The 18,168-nt window shown below is 35.4% G+C and overlaps 1 protein-coding gene across 7 annotated transcripts in view; it reads right to left on the bottom strand.

The window, feature by feature from the left end:
- Positions 1–18,168, bottom strand: part of Kmt2e (lysine methyltransferase 2E (inactive)) — a 79,418-nt gene that overhangs the window by 3,290 nt on the left and 57,960 nt on the right. For 5 of the 7 annotated variants that reach the window (XM_074064928.1, XM_074064932.1, XM_074064934.1 and 2 more), the window contains 10 exons: positions 16,995–17,259; positions 15,891–15,989; positions 7,778–7,942; positions 7,143–7,451; positions 4,079–4,333; positions 3,785–3,929; positions 3,002–3,255; positions 2,608–2,664; positions 1,907–2,470; positions 663–949 (listed from right to left, as the gene is read on the bottom strand). In XM_074064928.1, the coding sequence (XP_073921029.1) occupies positions 663–949; positions 1,907–2,470; positions 2,608–2,664; positions 3,002–3,255; positions 3,785–3,929; positions 4,079–4,333; positions 7,143–7,451; positions 7,778–7,942; positions 15,891–15,989; positions 16,995–17,259 (2,400 nt within the window). The remainder of the gene's footprint in view (positions 1–662; positions 950–1,906; positions 2,471–2,607; positions 2,665–3,001; positions 3,256–3,784; positions 3,930–4,078; positions 4,334–7,142; positions 7,452–7,777; positions 7,943–15,890; positions 15,990–16,994; positions 17,260–18,168) is intronic. The other 2 variants (XM_074064931.1, XM_074064933.1) reach the window with 1 other exon arrangement.

Below are 18,168 nucleotides of genomic sequence, written 5' to 3'. Positions count from 1 at the left end.
TTTGCTGTTAAGCTTTGAGAAAGCTAATCTTTTATTTTACTAACCATTCCCCAAAGTCAGATTTTTTTTTTTTAATTCCCGTTTATTTGAAAAACTCAGACTAAATTCCTTTGACTCCAGGAATTTCTTGGTAAAAGGAAGGGGGATGTTGAAGGTAGTATATTAACATTTGTAAGGTCACTTCCAGTACCAAAATATGGCCCTAACTGCTTTGTGTAGGGATTGTACCCTCTCAGGCAAGGGAAAGTGGGGGGGGGGCAGGGTCAAGAAGCAAAGTGAATATGGCCTTCTGCCACATTGCCAAGACCCATCTTAAATGCTGCTGCTGCTTTCCCTACTGAAGAAAGAAGATTTCTTTCTTTTAACCTGATTTTCTTCCAAGATAACTGGTAGGGGTTATAAAGAACCTACAGGATGTTGCCTGTGATAAAAGTTCTTTAGAGAGGAACATTTCCATGAAAAATGTAAAAGCATTCTTAAGGAGTAGTGAACATAACGGACCTTAAATGTCCAGCTGATTAAAAATCCTGTCACTAAAGCTTTTTCAAAATTATGATCACAAATCACTGCTTACCCTTGGGAGAACACACACAGAAAGAACAGTTCACTAACAAAGACCTTTTCCTCCCTGAATGGTAGGTACACTTCAGAAATAGGCTTACCACTGAACTTCCGGTTCATTCTTCTCACTGGCAGTAGCTTCTTTAACAGGACAGTTATTGCTTGTTTCTTCAGAAGGAGCATTATAAAGTGCAGCTGGTGTTGGTAAAGGCAGGCTAGAAGTGTTTTCGACCTGCTCCCCATTTTCGCTACTGTGGACACACCCATCACCACTGTTGCTCAGGTTTCCACTTGTATGAGGTGATACATTAACCACAGCAAAGTTGTCCGTCTTAGAACCACTTTTTCTAGCTTCACGTTGTCTCTTACGGTATTCTAACAGAGAAACCTTGAGCAAGAAAGAAAAAGCAAATCTTTTATTCTTGTCTTACATGTCAGAATGTATTCTTTTTATTGAAAGAAAATTACTAGATTTATATTAGGAAAATTATATAAAATAATTTGATTTAAAATAATTAACAATTATTCAATGCCTACTATATAGCCAGGCACTGTATTTAGGTGATTTACATACATTATTTCATTAATCCTCACAACAACCCTACGAAATAGGTATATTATAATCCCCATTTTACAGATGAGGAAATTGAGTAACTCACTCACTCAAGGTCTCACAGCTGGTGAGTGTTGGAGCCGGGATTCGAACCTAGGTCTTACTTGAAAGCCCGTGCTCTTTCCACTATACTACATTGCTTCCCACAAAGTTGCCAACTGGACTCTGTTATAAAAATTAAAAGCACACATCACTAAAATTCTTTGACTTGTAAAAAGCAGTAAGCCTATTAACAAATTCAGTAAGTGCTCTAATTTCTGCCATTCCTGTGAAACAGGCATTATAATTGTCTCGAAATCGAACTTAGATAATTAAGGTATAATACTTATCTATTAGTATCATACTTTCCAAAATAATCTTACATCCGTGGCCTAAATACTATAGGTATTATGGGATGACAAATGAGGCATTTCTTCTATACAAGGCTGCCTGTTCAATGTAAAATAAGAAAAATAAGAACAAGTATTATTCACCTTTTTTTGGTTGGTGAATGGTTATTTTTAAGTTACTCGTTTAGTGAAATAAGGACTTTCCATATCACTAGAATTTTGTATTTTTCTGTAACATATTCTCATTAAGTGAGCTTTTACAAAAGGTTTAAAATGTACATGAAAATTTTACCTTGAATAACTAAAGTAAGAATGCCTTACATAATACATAATTACCAATTACCCTTACGAGTAGAATAAAAAAAATCACTATTAAAAGGACTATAAATTGTTAAATTGTAACCTTTTTCTTTTGTGGTGGATTCTGGGGTGTGCAATTCCCGTCGATCAAATTGTCATTAACAGTCCGTCCGAAACCAGAGACAAGCCCATCTTCAGAAGTACAAAACACAGCTGTTTCCAGAAACATGCCTCTAGTATCATCCTGCATCAGGCACTTTGACTCACTTATTCGGAAGCCTCCTCCAACTTCCAACTGATGTGAGGGGGTCAGGTCCCTCAAGTTAGAGTTCACTGAGAAGTTAACTCCCGTTCTGTCAGGACTCTTTACCCAGGAAGAGTACATTGTGCCCCGTCCAGAGTGAGTCGAGTCCAGCTGGTTGTTAGGCTCAGTCCTGTCATGTGCAGGTGTCTCCATGGTTGTATGTAAGGCTGCTGACTCAACTGCATCGAGTCCCAGCTGAAGGTCTGCCCCAGGCTCCTTCTCTCCAAGACACGGCCTGCTGGCCTCAGTCCTACTCCTAGGGCTCACATAACCAATAGTCTTTATTTCCTGCAGACCCAGCTCCGTTAAATTGGAATTTCTAAAAGGCCCCAAGGTTAATATGGTTGAAGATCTGTCATATCCCTGTTTACAGAATTAAAAAGAAAAAGCACACAATTAATGACATCTTGGGATTGTTTACTTCAAAATCTATCAGTAATTTAAGTAAAATAATATTAGGAAAAAATGATGAATTTAACGTTTTTTAGGTAATTTCTTACCTCTTGACTATAAGTTCGTCTCTTTATTTCTGGAGAACTTTCTGGGGAAGAAATATTCTATATAAAAAGAAATAATCAGAATTGAAAATTAAAGTTCATAACCAAATCCATGATATATGTAGAGCTGAATACTTAAAAATGAAAAACTACTGCATGGACTTTGGTTTTAGATTTTGTTTCCATTCCCCAAAGAAGATACTTGCTTAAAGGTCAATTTCATACAGTCATTGTATCAAATGCTCATTTCAGTACAAGCAGAGATGTTTAAATTTACATAATGTATGTTCCCGATTTCTCATTAAGTTTTTCAGCACACTAGTTGTTAAAGGGAAAGAAAAAAAAAAAGATAAAAACTTTTAAGGAAACCCTATTTACAGGGGTTTAAATTTTTTACCTCAAAGTGCATGGTATTTCCTGGTGTACCAGGAGTTACTGGAGTAACTGGCGAATAGATGGGTTTATAACCATTTCTGTAAGTTTCATCATCTGATTTTATCCGTGGAGGAGTGGCAAATGACGGGTCTGTAGAAGTAATATCTGTGTGAGTTGGTGTAGCATACGGCGAGGGAGTAGGTGTGGAGCTTTCTGAGTAAACGGAGTCTAGCAGTTGAAAGAGTCTTCGTTTTTTTAGTGGCGTAGTCAAATCTGCTGGTGAAAAAAATGTAAGAAATAATACTGCTGGTGTTTGCTCAAATCTGTACTATATTACATTCTGGGAAAGAAAACATCAACAATAGCAATTATGATGACTTTTACCCCCAACAACAAACTATATGATTTTAAAAAATGGTATTAATCTGCAACAATCACCCCTCCAAAATTAATTCCACTATTAGCAAGCATTATCTTGCCTGAAGATTTACAAGCCTAGGAGTCACAAATCTTACAAGTACTTTAGTTACTTTAATTGACCTCTAAAAATTCTTTTGCATGTGTTTGAAAGCAGCCAGCCTCAAAGCCAAAACTAGGCCTTTAAAAAATTCAGCCCTAAACCCCAACATAACTCTGTATGATGAATTGTCTACCGTTAAGTAAAAGGTTTGGAGAACAGAAAGGAGAAGCTGCCTAACACTATGCTTTTCTTCAAAAGTAGAAAGTCTGTTGCAAAGCCATAATACAGCCTGTCATGTTCCTCACACAAAAACCATACTAAAAAAACAAAACAAAAAAACTCTACCTGGAAGGGAGCAGACATCATTTAACAGCAGTGGACTTTTATTTTCACCATTGACTGTAGGACTTCCGGATCTTTCGTGACAGGGTGAATTAAATCTATGTAAAACTGTTGAATTTTCTTCTTCCAGAGCTTGTTTCAACCATCGCTAAATAAAACAGAAAAATAAAGGAATAGTAGTAACCAGTTTGTAGCTGTTCATGGAGCCTGTAAATGCAAAGCTAATTCTGCAAAGATAGTAAGGAATGAGACTGGCGTTTGGTTCATCCTAGATTTTTATATCTGAAGAAAAGTTACCTTTTTGCATGACCCAGAAATGTTTTCAGTAGGTTCTTTTCTTCTCCTTTTTTCTGAAAGGAATGGTGAAGTAAACCTAATATAATGCTTAGGAGTAGAGTACACATGAGGACTGTAACTGAGGCCTGGTAAAGAATTGAGCTGTGTAGCCAGCACTTCCGGATCTGTGGTTATGCGCAGAGGCCTTTCTGAAAGGCTTTCGGAGGGTTTTCCTGTTTTCTCGTTCTTCTCACTTAACCACTCATTGACCAAGTGCTAGAGAAAAGAAACATTTGGATCACCATATATGTAACAGCACAGATTCTCCTGGGGAATATTCTAATACCAAATTAGAAATTATTATATCATCTAAAATGATAAATTGGATCATTTAAATCATTCCTATTATCTTAAAAAAAATCAGTGTATCATTCTACATTTCTTTGGTTATTTACTGTTATTTTGAGATTTTCTGAACGATATTTAATAGGAGCAAAACACAGGTTGTTTTTGTATATTTTGTACTAAGTAAGGACACTAAGGATTTTTAATATAGTAAAGTCTAGGAGATGTGAGTACCACAAACCTAAATCTATGTTTATTGTTGCTTCAATTATATGTATAAAATGTTCAGTTTGAGTGGGGCACTGGTGGCTCACGCTTGTAATCCTAGCTACTCAGGTGGCAGAGATCAGGAAGATCAAGGTTTGAAGCCAGTTATGGCAAATAGTTCATGAGACCCTATTTTGAAAAAAAAAAAAAAAATTACAAAAAAGGGCTGGTAGAATGGCTCAAGCAGTACAAGTGCCTGCCTAGCAAGCATGAGGCTCTGAGTTCAAACCCCAGTGCCACCAAAAAAAAAAAAAAAGTTCAGTTTGTTAGAAAAATCTTGATTTTAAGCAGTGCTTTCCTACCCAAGGTGCCCATCATAATGTTCTGGAGACGGGTCAGTGCAGAGACAGTAGAAACAAATAAACCTGTCAGCACCGACAATCCCTGATTTAAGGGGCTTGCAATCTCTTAAAGGTTCCTGTGGTTTGAAAATTTACAAGGTCCTTTTCTTCTGTTTATTCTTTGATCTATAATGTACATAATTCAGTCTTTATGGGATCCTAAAGTACAGTGATTTCTCATTTAAAGAAAAAACAAAAATACTTACTGACCAGGCACAAGTGGCTCAAACCTATATTCTAAGCTACTTGGGGAGGCAGAGATCAGGAGGATCTCAGGTAAAGGCCAGTCTGGGCAAAAAAAAAAAAAAAAGGCTTGCTCAAGTGGTAGAGCACTTGTTTACCAGGTGTGATGCCCAGTACCACCAAAAAGCAAAATAATACAAAAAAGCAAAATAGTAACATTTTCTTTGCCGTCAAGACATTCCTGTTTTGATATTAAATAGTATTCTTTGAATTTCATATTTTAAATGTAAAGTCTAGAAAAAGTATAGATGTGCTTATGTACATCTACCCACAAATGTATACATTTCCAGCACACATTCCACTATGCACTTTTTGTGCATCTATTCTCTTCCTCTTTTCCTGTGTTAGAATCTTTGCAGGACAAGCAAAAGAATGTAGTGCTGAGCACATGGAGTCTGGAGCCAGACTGCCAGGAGTGGATCTTGGCCTTTCCACTTACACTGTGACCATGAGCAAGTTATGTAATTTTTGTATGTCTCAATCTTAAATGTAAAAGAAGGGTAATAATAGAACTCAGCTCTGCAGATAGTGTTGTGAGGATTAAAAGTTAAAAAACATAAAGCTTTTAAATAGTATCTGACACAGAATAAGAGCTATGATTATTATGCTGAATGAGGGAAAAACATAATTTTGGCAGTATTTGACAAACTATATTGTGTTGCGTAAAACAGGCAGGCAAAAGAGAATTCTTAAAGAGCATCAGAAATGACAGACGAGTTTCCATTTCACACTAGGGGAATGCAGGAGCCCTTAACTCAGACCCTCAGTTTAAGTAAACACATAGCACCACAATAATTTAGTCATTTAATGATTAAAAGCAGGGTTATAACATTTGTAATCAAGAAAACAGTTTAATTTCTTTTAAGACCCAAGTGTTTTCTTTTTTTTTCACTTTACAAAGAAAGAAAAGATGGAATTGATTTTTGTCCTTCCAAGGTGAGCAAAAATAACACTTACTGTTAAAGAGATCTGTGGTGCTTAAAAGGAGAGAACAGATTTGAGTTAGATATTAGGGAACTCCCTAAACTCATGACACTTGGGCAAGAAAATTCCTTTGTCATTAGAGTATAATCCTGGGTTCATACTAGAATTTTATTAAGTTTACTTTTCATGGTTTAGCAGTCTGCCTACAAACTGTATGGAATTAGGTAAAAACAAAGACAAAAATGAAGTTTCAAAGTATTTGGTTATAAAAGAGTGTCAGAGAGATACATGTTGTATCCACCCCTTCTTGAGCAGGGTAAGGATGACTACTTTTGTACCTCTGCTCTGCAAGGTGCCATGTTTTAATCAGAGTGGGAGAGTACCAGCTTTGTAAGGTGGTGCTGTTACCTCGAAGCTAAACATCTCAGAGTGCTTTAATTTTGTGAGTAGTTTTCCATAAATTGCTTCATTAAATCTGGCAGTAGTTTTCCAAAGGTTTTTATTAATAATTTCACCTAAAATTAATCTTCCTAATATTCACATTTTAGTAAATTATATGTAAATCATCACTTTCTTCACATTTAATTCTTAGAATCAATCTACACAACAGAATTTATGATAAATAAGGGTTTGGCAATATGGCTCAGTGGTCACAAAACCCCGGATTTGATCTCCAGCAGGGGGAGATGATACATCTAAAACAAGTTTCAGAGAAATGCAAATTTTGTATACAATGTAAGCAAGCTTATTTAAAGAAATCATAAATTGCAATATGAAGTCTCCATATACTGAATCTTCACACTAATGTGAATATTTACACTGACTTTATGGTTTGGCACTTCTCATTCTTGGCCAAAAAAATTTGCAAGTAGAAAATTTATGCCTCTTGTTCAGTTTAGTATGAGATGTTACAGATTAAAATTTTAATAAGACTTGGTGGAAAAAACATCCATTAAGAATCATACCTTCTTTGTTTTAGGGTACTTTGTAGGACATTTATTAAGTGCTGGAACTTCTGTTTCAGTGATGATCTCTGCTACTGAAGTCTCTGTTTCTGGTTCCAATGCAAGTACAGGATTTTCAGTATCATTTTGTTGTGATGTGACTTCAATATCAGGAGAAGATGGTTGGATATCTGAACACATGCTGACAGTTCTGTGTCTCCGACGCTGCTGTCCAATGTGAGTCCTACTGCGAGAAAAACTTTTTCTCTGTTTAGTTCTATTCACTTTGGCAGGGGTTGGCTTGTTAGCACTTTCTTCTTTTGCTTGTTCCTAATTCAAAACACAACACAATGGAATTTCTGATGTTATGTTTAGCGTAGGTACTGTTTGAGTTGAGAATATTAGCAGTAATCTACTTCAGAATGTAACTTTCTAAAATTTCTTTACGGATCCTGATAATAAATTGACATCATTAAAAATTTTTTTTCCTCCAAAGCAAGTTTAGTTTTATGTTTCAAGTATAAGTTTCCCCATAGGATTGGGAAAATGCTAATATCAGGCATTATTAAAAATGTACAGCTATAATGGAATAGTTGTGGAGATTTTATTTGAAGGGGAAGATATTTAACCATAGAAATGGCAGTACACATGAATACCTGAAGAACTTCAGCATCACTGACAATCTGTGCCTCTTTACTTTCTGTTTTCACTTCAGTTTTGGCTGTGCTGATCCTTTCCAAAGCTTGTTCTCTTCTCTTCTCTCTCTTTTCCAGCCTGGCAAAAGCTTGCAGAATTGCTTCCATTTTTCTTTCTTCTCTTGTCTATGAAATTTAAATTTTAAGTGACAGTGTCATTGCTCTAAAGTAAAAATTCTAATATCAAAATGTACATAACAAACTTAAAAAGCAATTGCTACAATACTATTAGCAAAACAAGTCTATTGTTGGTATCTATAGGGGAATAACAATATTTGTTCAACATCTGTTAGAATCCCAGACACCATCTCAGTAAGTCCTGTTATTACAAATATATTTCATGAAAGGGACACTGAGTGATTGAGTTAATGAAAAGGACAAAAACAACTGAAAAGCTATCCTTTACGGTACTAAAAAGGTCTTTAAAAAAATACAGAAGCCAGGCTTTTGAAAAAAATCAAAATTTGTAAGATGGTAATACATTGAAAAGGTACAATTCATATGTACATAAGGAGTCAGTATATTGCTATATGGTAATGTAAAGTCTTGGGTTCAAATTATGCCTCTTTCATTTGGTAAACATCTCTTCTACCCTAAGCAAGTCAGTTTTACCCTTTCTGACACTATAAAATGATAACAATAGACTTCACTGGATTGTTACTGAGTTCAAATAGAAAATGTCTGTGACATTTGCAAACAGTACTTGAAAAATGGTAAGCATTCTGTAAGTGTTAACTATTATTTCTACTTTAGCCCTCGTGCCCTCCATTATAATTCTTTTAAGGCATTCCTCTACCTTCTGCTCTTCCTTTCTTACACTGACACTTCAAGACAGGGACTGAGGGAACAGCAAGAGTTCTTTTGAGCATCAAAGAGAACATTAAGAGCAAGACCCAGAGCCTTGACCAGAGGGCCTGGCAAATGCTTCAGCTCTCAACCAGAAGCAGGAAGCACGTCCATCAACAGTCCAGTTCTCCAAATGAAAAGAACCAGGTCCTGAGGCTCAGATCCATTGTTCTTTCCTCCTTCATTGTCATCGATGTGGGGAAGAAAGAAAGAAAGATCAGAAACTCAAGGTCTGGCTGCCATACTCTTCTCAACATTGGAGCTTCAGTTCCAGTAACTATTAGAGATTCAGCATTAAGACACCTGCACTCTTGAACTACTGCTTACTCTTTGCTGTATTTTTTTTTCTTTTTACACTCAATAAGGGAACAAAGTAGGATGCCAAAAAACTTGACTGAGAATACTTTTAAAGTTTCTAATTTGTTACAGCAAACAGCCTACTACAAATGTGACACAAAATGCTATTCTCACCCTCTTTATTTTATAGGCAAGGAAACCAATGTTCAAAGAGTTAAGATTACTTATTCATGGATACAAATCGGCATCTTAGCTCTCCTGATCTAGGACAGATAAACAGTAAAAAGGGAGCATAGCAAAAAATGATCTTATTTGTTCACTGGACCTGGAAGTTTTAAAGCTGAATTCTTTCCTTAGACAATTTCATGTCTCTGGTCTTTTAAGTTACCTTTTATTGAATGGCTCTTTATAAAAACTCTAAATTTACAAATCTGGAGTACCACAAAAATCATTTTCACAATTGTTGCACCTGTTGCGTCTAGTTGGAGGGGAAAGGTTACTTACTGTGTTAAAACTTGGTAAAAGTATATTTTTCCAGAAGAAACAAACATGTCTTAGCAAGATTAACAAGGTAGGCACTGAAGGAAGGTATTTTCTGTATTATGATTTTGAATTTTCTAAGGTAGTTATGAATTTATGCCAAAAGAAGTTTCTTTGACATAGTCCAATACTCTGTTTTTAGATGCTGAGAGTGAGAGTCAAAAATAAAATTACATGATGTTTAAAGACCCAAACTCATGGAACTAAAAGTGAAAATCCTTTGTAAAAGTACAGTTAAATGATAATTAAAGCGAAATCCTTTCTTTAGACATGGTTCATAGCTTTTAGAACTATTAAGGCTCTTAAATAATGTGGGACTAGCCTACTGAGGAAACTGGAAGTTGGTGTGTATTGACTCAGTGAAAGGCAGACTCTCTGCAGAATTACACCACTACCCTGCCTCCTAATTTACTCTTTTCAATTAACTGCTGACGTGCTACATCACTATACCCATTCACTGTGTAGGAATAAAGCTAAAATCACTAAACACATTCCTAGTAGCTTTAACCAGCTTTATTTTAAAACACAAACATTTGTGTGAGACTCTTAGGTTTTACCCTAATGTTGGTGGGATCTCCTGTGTTGTTTTTATGACATCTCTTATTCATGGCTTTATAACAGTAAATAGAAAGTATTATCATTTCCTACAAACAGAAGAAAATCTCTGCACCTTGGTGGGGTTATATTTTGAGAATTTTTACTCCAACTGTGTACTTCAAAATATAAACACATTGGAGTAAGAATTTAACATACTTTCAACTTTTGGAATGGACAAAATTTTCTCTTTAAAAGAGTTTCTGTTGCAGAAATTTTCTCTTAAGTTTCCTCTTTGAGAAAGCCTAATATCCATATGATTCAAGGGTTACATAATAAAGAACAAGAATTAAAGTGTTATACAGTATAACAACTGAAAACAAACTTCACTGAGGAAACTCTTACAGTTCATCTCAGAAAATGTCTCTGGAAATTTGAAACAGTTAAAACCAGGCCTAAAATTTGTGAATGCCATAAAGTATCTTCAGAGGAAATATGTTGTTAGTAGGGTCTTGTGACAAGACAGGACGTGGCTTAAAAAGGCTCTGAGGCCTAGAGATCAGTGCCCTGGGCCTGTGGCATCCAGAATGCAGGGTATGAGACCTGTGGCCTGAGAGAAAGCAACCCCTTTGCAGGGTCTTCCCAGTCTTCGTTTTCAGCAAAAAGTCTCTTATCAGAGGTTTTGCAATCTCCAGTTTCAGTACCCATGGTTTGGAAACATTTAGTTACAGGAAAAAAAAAAACCCTAATTAAAAAAATAAATTCATTGGAGGGGGGAAGCATGAAACCTTTGAAAGAAAGGGGAAGCTATTAAGCCCATCTACCAAATCACCCTACCCTTATGGTCTTGAAATAAAAGATTCCTCTCAAAAAAACTTCCCTTACCCATTTTAAACAGCAGTAAGATTATTTTAAAGATGAGTAAGACTATTGGTTACCAATAAAAATTCCAAAGTAAGGTACATGGCTTGCGTGTTACCTCCATTTCCTCTGTCATATGACTGCTTAATGTGCCCTTGTAATTCCACTTGCCTATTCTTCTCTTAAGAGACTTTCTCCAAGGCAGTGAGTAGCCTTGCCTTTGTTCACCAGTACCTTAAATGGCTCTTAGCATATACCTAGCACTTAGATTTTTGTTACATGAATAGGAATTGGGTGTAATAGAAAGCACGCACTACTGTTATGTGAAGCTATGTGATTTGAAGCATTTAAAGGATTGGGGAATCTTAAATTTACTGCAGGGTAGCCAAAGCACAATGATCTCATTTTGTTTGAATAGAATACCTATACAAATAAATTTGTCCCCCTTTACTATCTAGTACTGTCATGTCATTAATTATAATGATGAGAAAATAAAAATCTAGCATCAATTTAATCATGCAATAAGGAGGAAACAGTAAGTTAGATAATACCATAATCCTGTCATTACATGGCTTCTGGCAGCAAATTTACCCTCATTGCATTTTCCTATTACAACTTTGCATCAATCATGTCACTTCCTAAACATATTTGCAACAGCATGGATTCTGAATAATAGTTTTTCCCAGAATGTTTGTTCAAGAATCTGTGGGGTATCAAAGGTGTCACTGACAGGGCTGGGAAAAAAGGTGTAAGGTATGGAAGTTTAGGAAAGACTGAGCAACAGAATTTTTCAGAAGTTTTGAACAATTCACACTGGAAATCTCAAAGGTTGAAGATATGGTAGTATAGTATTTACTATACTCAACTATAGCTAAAGTGTTCTCTTTTTTACAGAACCTGTAAAATTAGATTTCTGTGGACTACTTTTTGATGTGAAAGACAAAACCTGAGAAAATTATGAGTCCTGGCAAGTCTCCAGGCATTCTCTGGGCTATGAGGAAGCTTCAGTTCACATTCATGGGCCTATCTAGATTTGAATGGCTGCCACGAGTATTTAGCTCATTTACTTAGCTTCTACTTCTGTTTTATAAAAGCACTTTTCCTGTAAGAGCTGGGCCATGACAGTCAATCAAAACTACAAATGTTTTCCCTCAAGAAGTTTGGGTTCTAGTGATCAACAATTCTAAACTATCCTACCTGCTTGACAAGTCCAGTGATCTCATATCTAGTGAGTTATCTTTCAGTATACTTGTACTGTCTGTCAACTTTCTGTACTTTTAAATGTGAAGACCAACTAAGCCAACTTCCACGGACTCTAGTTTACACAATCTGACTATAACAGGACATCAAATATTACCAAGTCTGTTCCCAAGGTGTACTTAAAGGATATGGAAAATGATTTCAGAAACATAATATTGAAAGGTACTATGAAGGAGGTCCTTTTCATACCATTATAAGTAGAGGAAGAACATCTTTTTCATTTAAATCTTTTGAAGGTTTGCTACTTAAAAACTTATTTGTTTAAGGTGAGCTTCACAGTATCTAATCCTCTTCCTTGTGCTCACTTCATCTGACAAGACTACAGCCACTTAACCCTACCTCAAAAAGTAAGTGCCAAGAGGAGTCTACTCAGTAAGTACCTGGTTTTAGAGCCAGGTGAGTATACACAGCCTACTATACTTATTTCCAATTTTACAATTTAAAAAAACAAGTGCTCCAAATCCTCCAAACCCATGCCAACTCACTGTCAAAGAAGTATCTCTCTCCACCCAAGAGAGAATGCACACTAACCATTCCTTCATTTCCATAAAACGTGGCCACAAGTTTGGTGTTTTAAGCAGGCAATAACTTGTGAAGGGGATAGCGGAAAGGACAAAATAAAATGGAGGGGAAGAAGAAAATGTTAATAAAAGAAAATTCCAAAAAGACCAAAGGAGGTGGGGAAAATGGAACTAAGAATGGAAAGGCTCCTCCATCCTGGCCACATGATGATTTGAATGTTCTTCATGAAATCTTCATCACTAAACAAGTGTGATCTATGGCCGTCTCATCTGCCTATACCTCTCTCATCTTGTTAAATATAGCTATAAACCCAGCCAGATAGGATTTATCACATTCTAACTCCACACTAGTTTCCCTTGGAGAACAAATGCAAATCAGTTCTACACAATTTGTTTAAACCCTACTTTAAAAGTTCATTTCCATCATAATGGACTTAAAAATCCATGAAATGTTCTTTTATCCCCCCGCAGTTATTATATTTATATATCTTACCACTTCTTGCTGCATTATATACTTGATGGGTTTGGTTGGTTGACTGGTTGATTGGTTTTCTTTTGTTTTTGTCTGTTCCTGGATTGAACTCAGGGCCTTGAGCTTGCTACACAAGCACTCTACCACTTGAGCTATGCCCCAGGTCCTTTTGCTTTTTGTTTTTTGCTAGTTTGTTTTTCAGATAGATAGGGTCTTTGACTGCTGAGTGATGGGGGGAAGCCCAGACAAGGATCCTATCTCTGCCTCCCAAGTAGCTGGGATTACAGATGTGCACTACCACACACAGCAAATTAGTTATGTTTGGACATACCCCTGAAAGCACAGGCACTATTCTATCATTAATTCTCAATAAAAGGAATGAAACCAACAAGCAAAATACACAAACCCACTAATGCAATTTTGTTGAAACTGAGCAAAATGTTAAATTAGGTAATGTATGAAACTGTTGTTGAAGCTGTACTACGGAAGGACAGGCTGAGATACATTTGAATTCAGGGAGTGCATGGAATTTATCTGGGAGGAGGACACCACCGCCTCCCAAGCAAACCTGGTGTACGCTTGTTAGCTACTTACAACCCAAAGTGCTCTACAAGTCTGTCTTCTCACAGGAGAAATTTTAATCAGTTTGACATGTTTCTCAGGAGTAGTGTGGCTTCCATCGTAATTTTGCCTAGCTTTAGTTTTTAATTCAATTTGCCCTTATCTTTCCATGTACTGATGTTAATCTAGCCAGTATATATGGCAACAATTAGAAAAATCAAGGCTGACTCATAGATTTTCAAAACTCATTGAAATGTTTTGAAACTGGAAAAAACATACTAATGTTTTGAAAGGAAAAAACATACTGATTGCTTAGGAATCCTATGATTTGTGCTTTTGCAGTCTTCTTCTTTGATTACATCCAAAAACTATAATTTAAACATCAAAGTACATATACCAATTAGAAATAATAAGACTGCAATAACTGAGGGCTTTAGGTCAAGGAGCCAAAGAAATATTTTTTAAGTTTTATTTCGTATTCTTCAAAATAGCAAATTATAAACAGTATACTTTTTAGATTTTATTCCCCTGAATAAAATTTCCCCAATTTTGTAGCCACCTTAGTGGCAGATATTAAGATGAATATGCTAAAATGTTGTAAAAACTTTGATGTATTCCTCTATTTTAATATAGCATACCAATAAACAAAATCAGAACCAAAATGGATCCCAAGTAAGCTCAGAAAATATGTACTGTCTGAGTTTATTATCAACAAACAAAAGAATATGCAATTTTCTGGGATCTGGAAATAAGGCTCTTCTAAGTTCCGCTATCTTTTCCAGCATTCTTGAAGGATATTTTTAAAGTAGCCCTACAGTCAAAAACTTACTGCAATGCAACCTGAGTAAAATTATTAACACAGAACAACCTCCAGGATTTTTATGTCATTTTCCCCCCCAAAACTGGCTTCTCTGGTTTTTAGAGCCAGCTGTGAAAGAGCTTCCTCCTACCAAACATATGGCCCATACAAAGACCTGATACCCTAGGTTGATCTCCTCAAAGTTCCTACAAGAGTAATATAAGGCTGTACTACCAGTAGTCAAGAAAAGGTCATAGGTAATTTAGATACAACTGACTCCTGAAAAAGGTTCAAGATAATTTATTATAGGTACAGGAACCAACCTCCTCCAAATTTTCACCGGTATTTCCTTTTCTTCTATTATCACTACCCTGTAACAACAAACCAGTGTTTTTGAAATCCTGAGGCTATGAAACAGTTCTGTGTGCTTTCACAATTGTGAACAATAACTATCAGTATTACCGTCATTAAGGAGGATTACCATCATCAAGGTGATTTAAAAAAAACACCCACCTCAAGTAGATCTATAAAGACCAAATTTACAAAGATCCCATCCCTAGGAATGGAATGCAGCATGAAAACCCCTACAACAGGAAACAAGCAAAGAAAGCAAAGGGAATAGAGAAAGCTATACTAAGGCCATCCATTGGTTTGTAAAGCCATTTTCGAATCTTAGGGCACTCTCTTAATGGGCTTAAACACTATATTGGATGCTAATTACAATTGATTTTTTTTTTTTCTTTTTGCAGAGCTGGGGATACAATCCAGGGCTTTGCACAAGCAAGGCAATTGGGTAACTGCTCCACCAACTGTTTTATCAACTACACCCCTGTCCTACCATTGATTTTTGAGGAAATTTCTTATCCTAGTTTTTATACTAACAGAGTGTTTACAAATATGAAGGATATAAATCCTAAATTTATTTTAATTAAAACCTTATTTTATGACAACAATATAAAAATACAGAAACAGTAGCTGCCAAACCATGATGGGTTTTTTTGTTTTGGTTTTGCATAAGCCATTTATTTAGTGATGTTATAAGACTTAAAGTTCTGTTTTTGTTTTATATCAAATCATGAAAAGGAAGGATACATTTAACTAATGAAAGACATACTAAACAGTAATTGTGGTATTAAAATTTATTAATCTCAGCTTCAAAAATGTTATTTTTAAAATATACATTCTTACATCTTCACCAATAAAATACAAATAATTAATGGAATTTATTTAAATGATAATGACAAAACCAATGTTCAGTATGCCCCACTTTTGCTAATTTTAAGGAAAAGTATAAATGTCTGTGTAAAGGCAGCCACAGTTAACTCTGGGAAGGGCAGGGGTCACTAAGGATAACATAAAGCAAAAACTATCTTCCCAACTTACCATCTTCCTTTTCCTTTCTGCAATCTGCTCCTCTGACTCCATTTCTACTTCATTGCTAACAGGGGTTTTTTCTTCTATATCATCAATAAAATCTGGTTCCTGAAAGATGAAAATAACTTTTTTATAGAAACTATCGGTTCATCTATAAACTAAGAACATCAATATGTTTAAAGGTCTTTTAGCCACAAGTAATTCAACATAAAAAAATTACAGGCCTATTTAAAACTGATTTCCTAATTCAAATTTTTCAAAATCATGCAACCAAATAATTTTGTTTTCAAAAGTTCTAGTCTATAAAATTGAATAGGAAGTTCTTATAAGTAAGCCTTTATTGTCAAATATGGCAGTATGGCCTTATGCTTATATCTGCACCAAATCACAAAATTTTCACCACACCTGCAAGAAGTGCTCAAGAAATGTTTGTTCAACTTAAAATTCAAGAGAAATTATTCCTAGAATATACTCCTTTATTTAGTGAGTAAAACCCTACTTTTCACATTCTAGTGGTCCCTTCTCCTGTTTGTTTAGAAGGCCTCTAACAAATACTTTCTGGCAGGGCAAAAGTATAGGCCCAACTCTAAGTCCCTTTAAGTAGTAGCAAATTTTCTCTCAAAAATCTTACTTGGTATTGACTGGTGGCACCCTTCTAGAAATGATATGGTTACTTGTGTCCAGATATTTAGGGAAAGGAAATTTTATAACTTGAGACTTTTGATCAGCATATTCATGAACATGAATGCTATCTGGAAATCTTTATAAATTACCCAGTCTTAGGAAAATCTTGTCTTTAATTCTACAAGGATTTGTTGGCTGAGTTCCTTAATAATTTAATAAATGTTCTCCTAGCAGAACCTGTACTTACACCTGGAAATACTTCATTAAATGACAGGATGGGATTGGGGACCTACCTCAAAGTGGTAGAGTGCCTGCTTGCCCAGTTAATAAGTGTGACGCCTTGGGCTCAATCCCCAGTACCACCACCACCAAAAAAAAAAAAAAGTGTACAAAAATAACAGAGTGGATTTAAGAATTGTTGAACAGTTTTACATTAAACAAGAGGTTTCCTTTACTACAATTTCATCAGCAATCAGTGGAGTTCAATACCTGATTATTTGATACTGATAGTCTCAATGGAGAAAGCTTTCTCTGTTTTGTTTCTGGGCTCTTTATCTTGTTGGTTGATCCTTCACAGTCCAAAGTAATATTCTGATTTTGTGTATCTTTTTCTTTTGAAATATCTTTGTCTTTTTTTCCTTTTTTCCTTCTTGTCTCATAACCACTATTGATGTTTTCCATAGATTCCGAACTACGTTTTAGAACGGGGCACTCTGGATTTTCTTTGAGGCATGCACAGTCTACCTTGTATTTACTGAAATGAAAATCAGATAAATATTAAATCAATATATAAAATGAAACTGGGAAATTTCTAATCCACTTTAAGCTGCAACTCAACAAAATTATATGCAACTACTGATTATATGTAATCCTTAACTTATTACTTTGCATTTCTGATAATCGTCACAAAATGTTATTTTCTCATAAGAACAATGTTTTATATGTTTATTTTTGATCACAGATTAGGCTTTACAATAACTAGTAATATGTTATAGAAGGAAAAAAAATAATAAAACTGGGTAAAACGATACTGTAGTTTACAGAAATAAAACTAAGGCAAAAAACATCATTACGTCAGTGGTCCCAGAGTGTTATAAAATACTGACCTGAAATCTGACCTAAATAAAAAAATGCTAGGTGTAACAAATACCAAGCCTTAACTAGTTTTTATTATGTGTTAAGGGAGGATTTCAATAACCAGGTATCTTTAAAAAGGGTACCTTGAAAAAATTTAATGTTTCCTGATGTCACACTGTTCCCCCCTTCAAATGGAAGCATGAAAAATAACTGTACTAGCTCTCATCTTCACAGCAATAAATACTAATTACATTTCACAGATAAGATTTAAACCTTAGCCTGAATGACTCTAGAAGTTTGCTCTTAGGATTTCTTACAGACTGTAAATAATGACAGCAACATCTTATGTTTATTAAGCAGTGCCAGGAACTATTTTAAACAGTTTACATGTGTTTGACTCACTAAATGTTCAAAACAGTCCTGTTAGGTGAATACTGTTATTATTCTCATACTTGAGATAATGAGGCACAAACAGATGATGAAATTGGTCTAAGGTTACCTAGCTAATAACCAAGCTAGGATTTGAAACAGACAGATAATAAAAGGCTTATATTCTTAACCTCTGTGAAATGTACAGTCTCCCAAA

The sequence above is a fragment of the Castor canadensis genome, chromosome 2 (assembly GCF_047511655.1).
Source record: "Castor canadensis chromosome 2, mCasCan1.hap1v2, whole genome shotgun sequence".
NCBI classification, from domain to species: Eukaryota; Metazoa; Chordata; class Mammalia; order Rodentia; family Castoridae; genus Castor; species Castor canadensis.
Note: the sequence above shows the minus strand (reverse complement) of the source record. Positions and strands in the feature narration are given on the sequence as shown.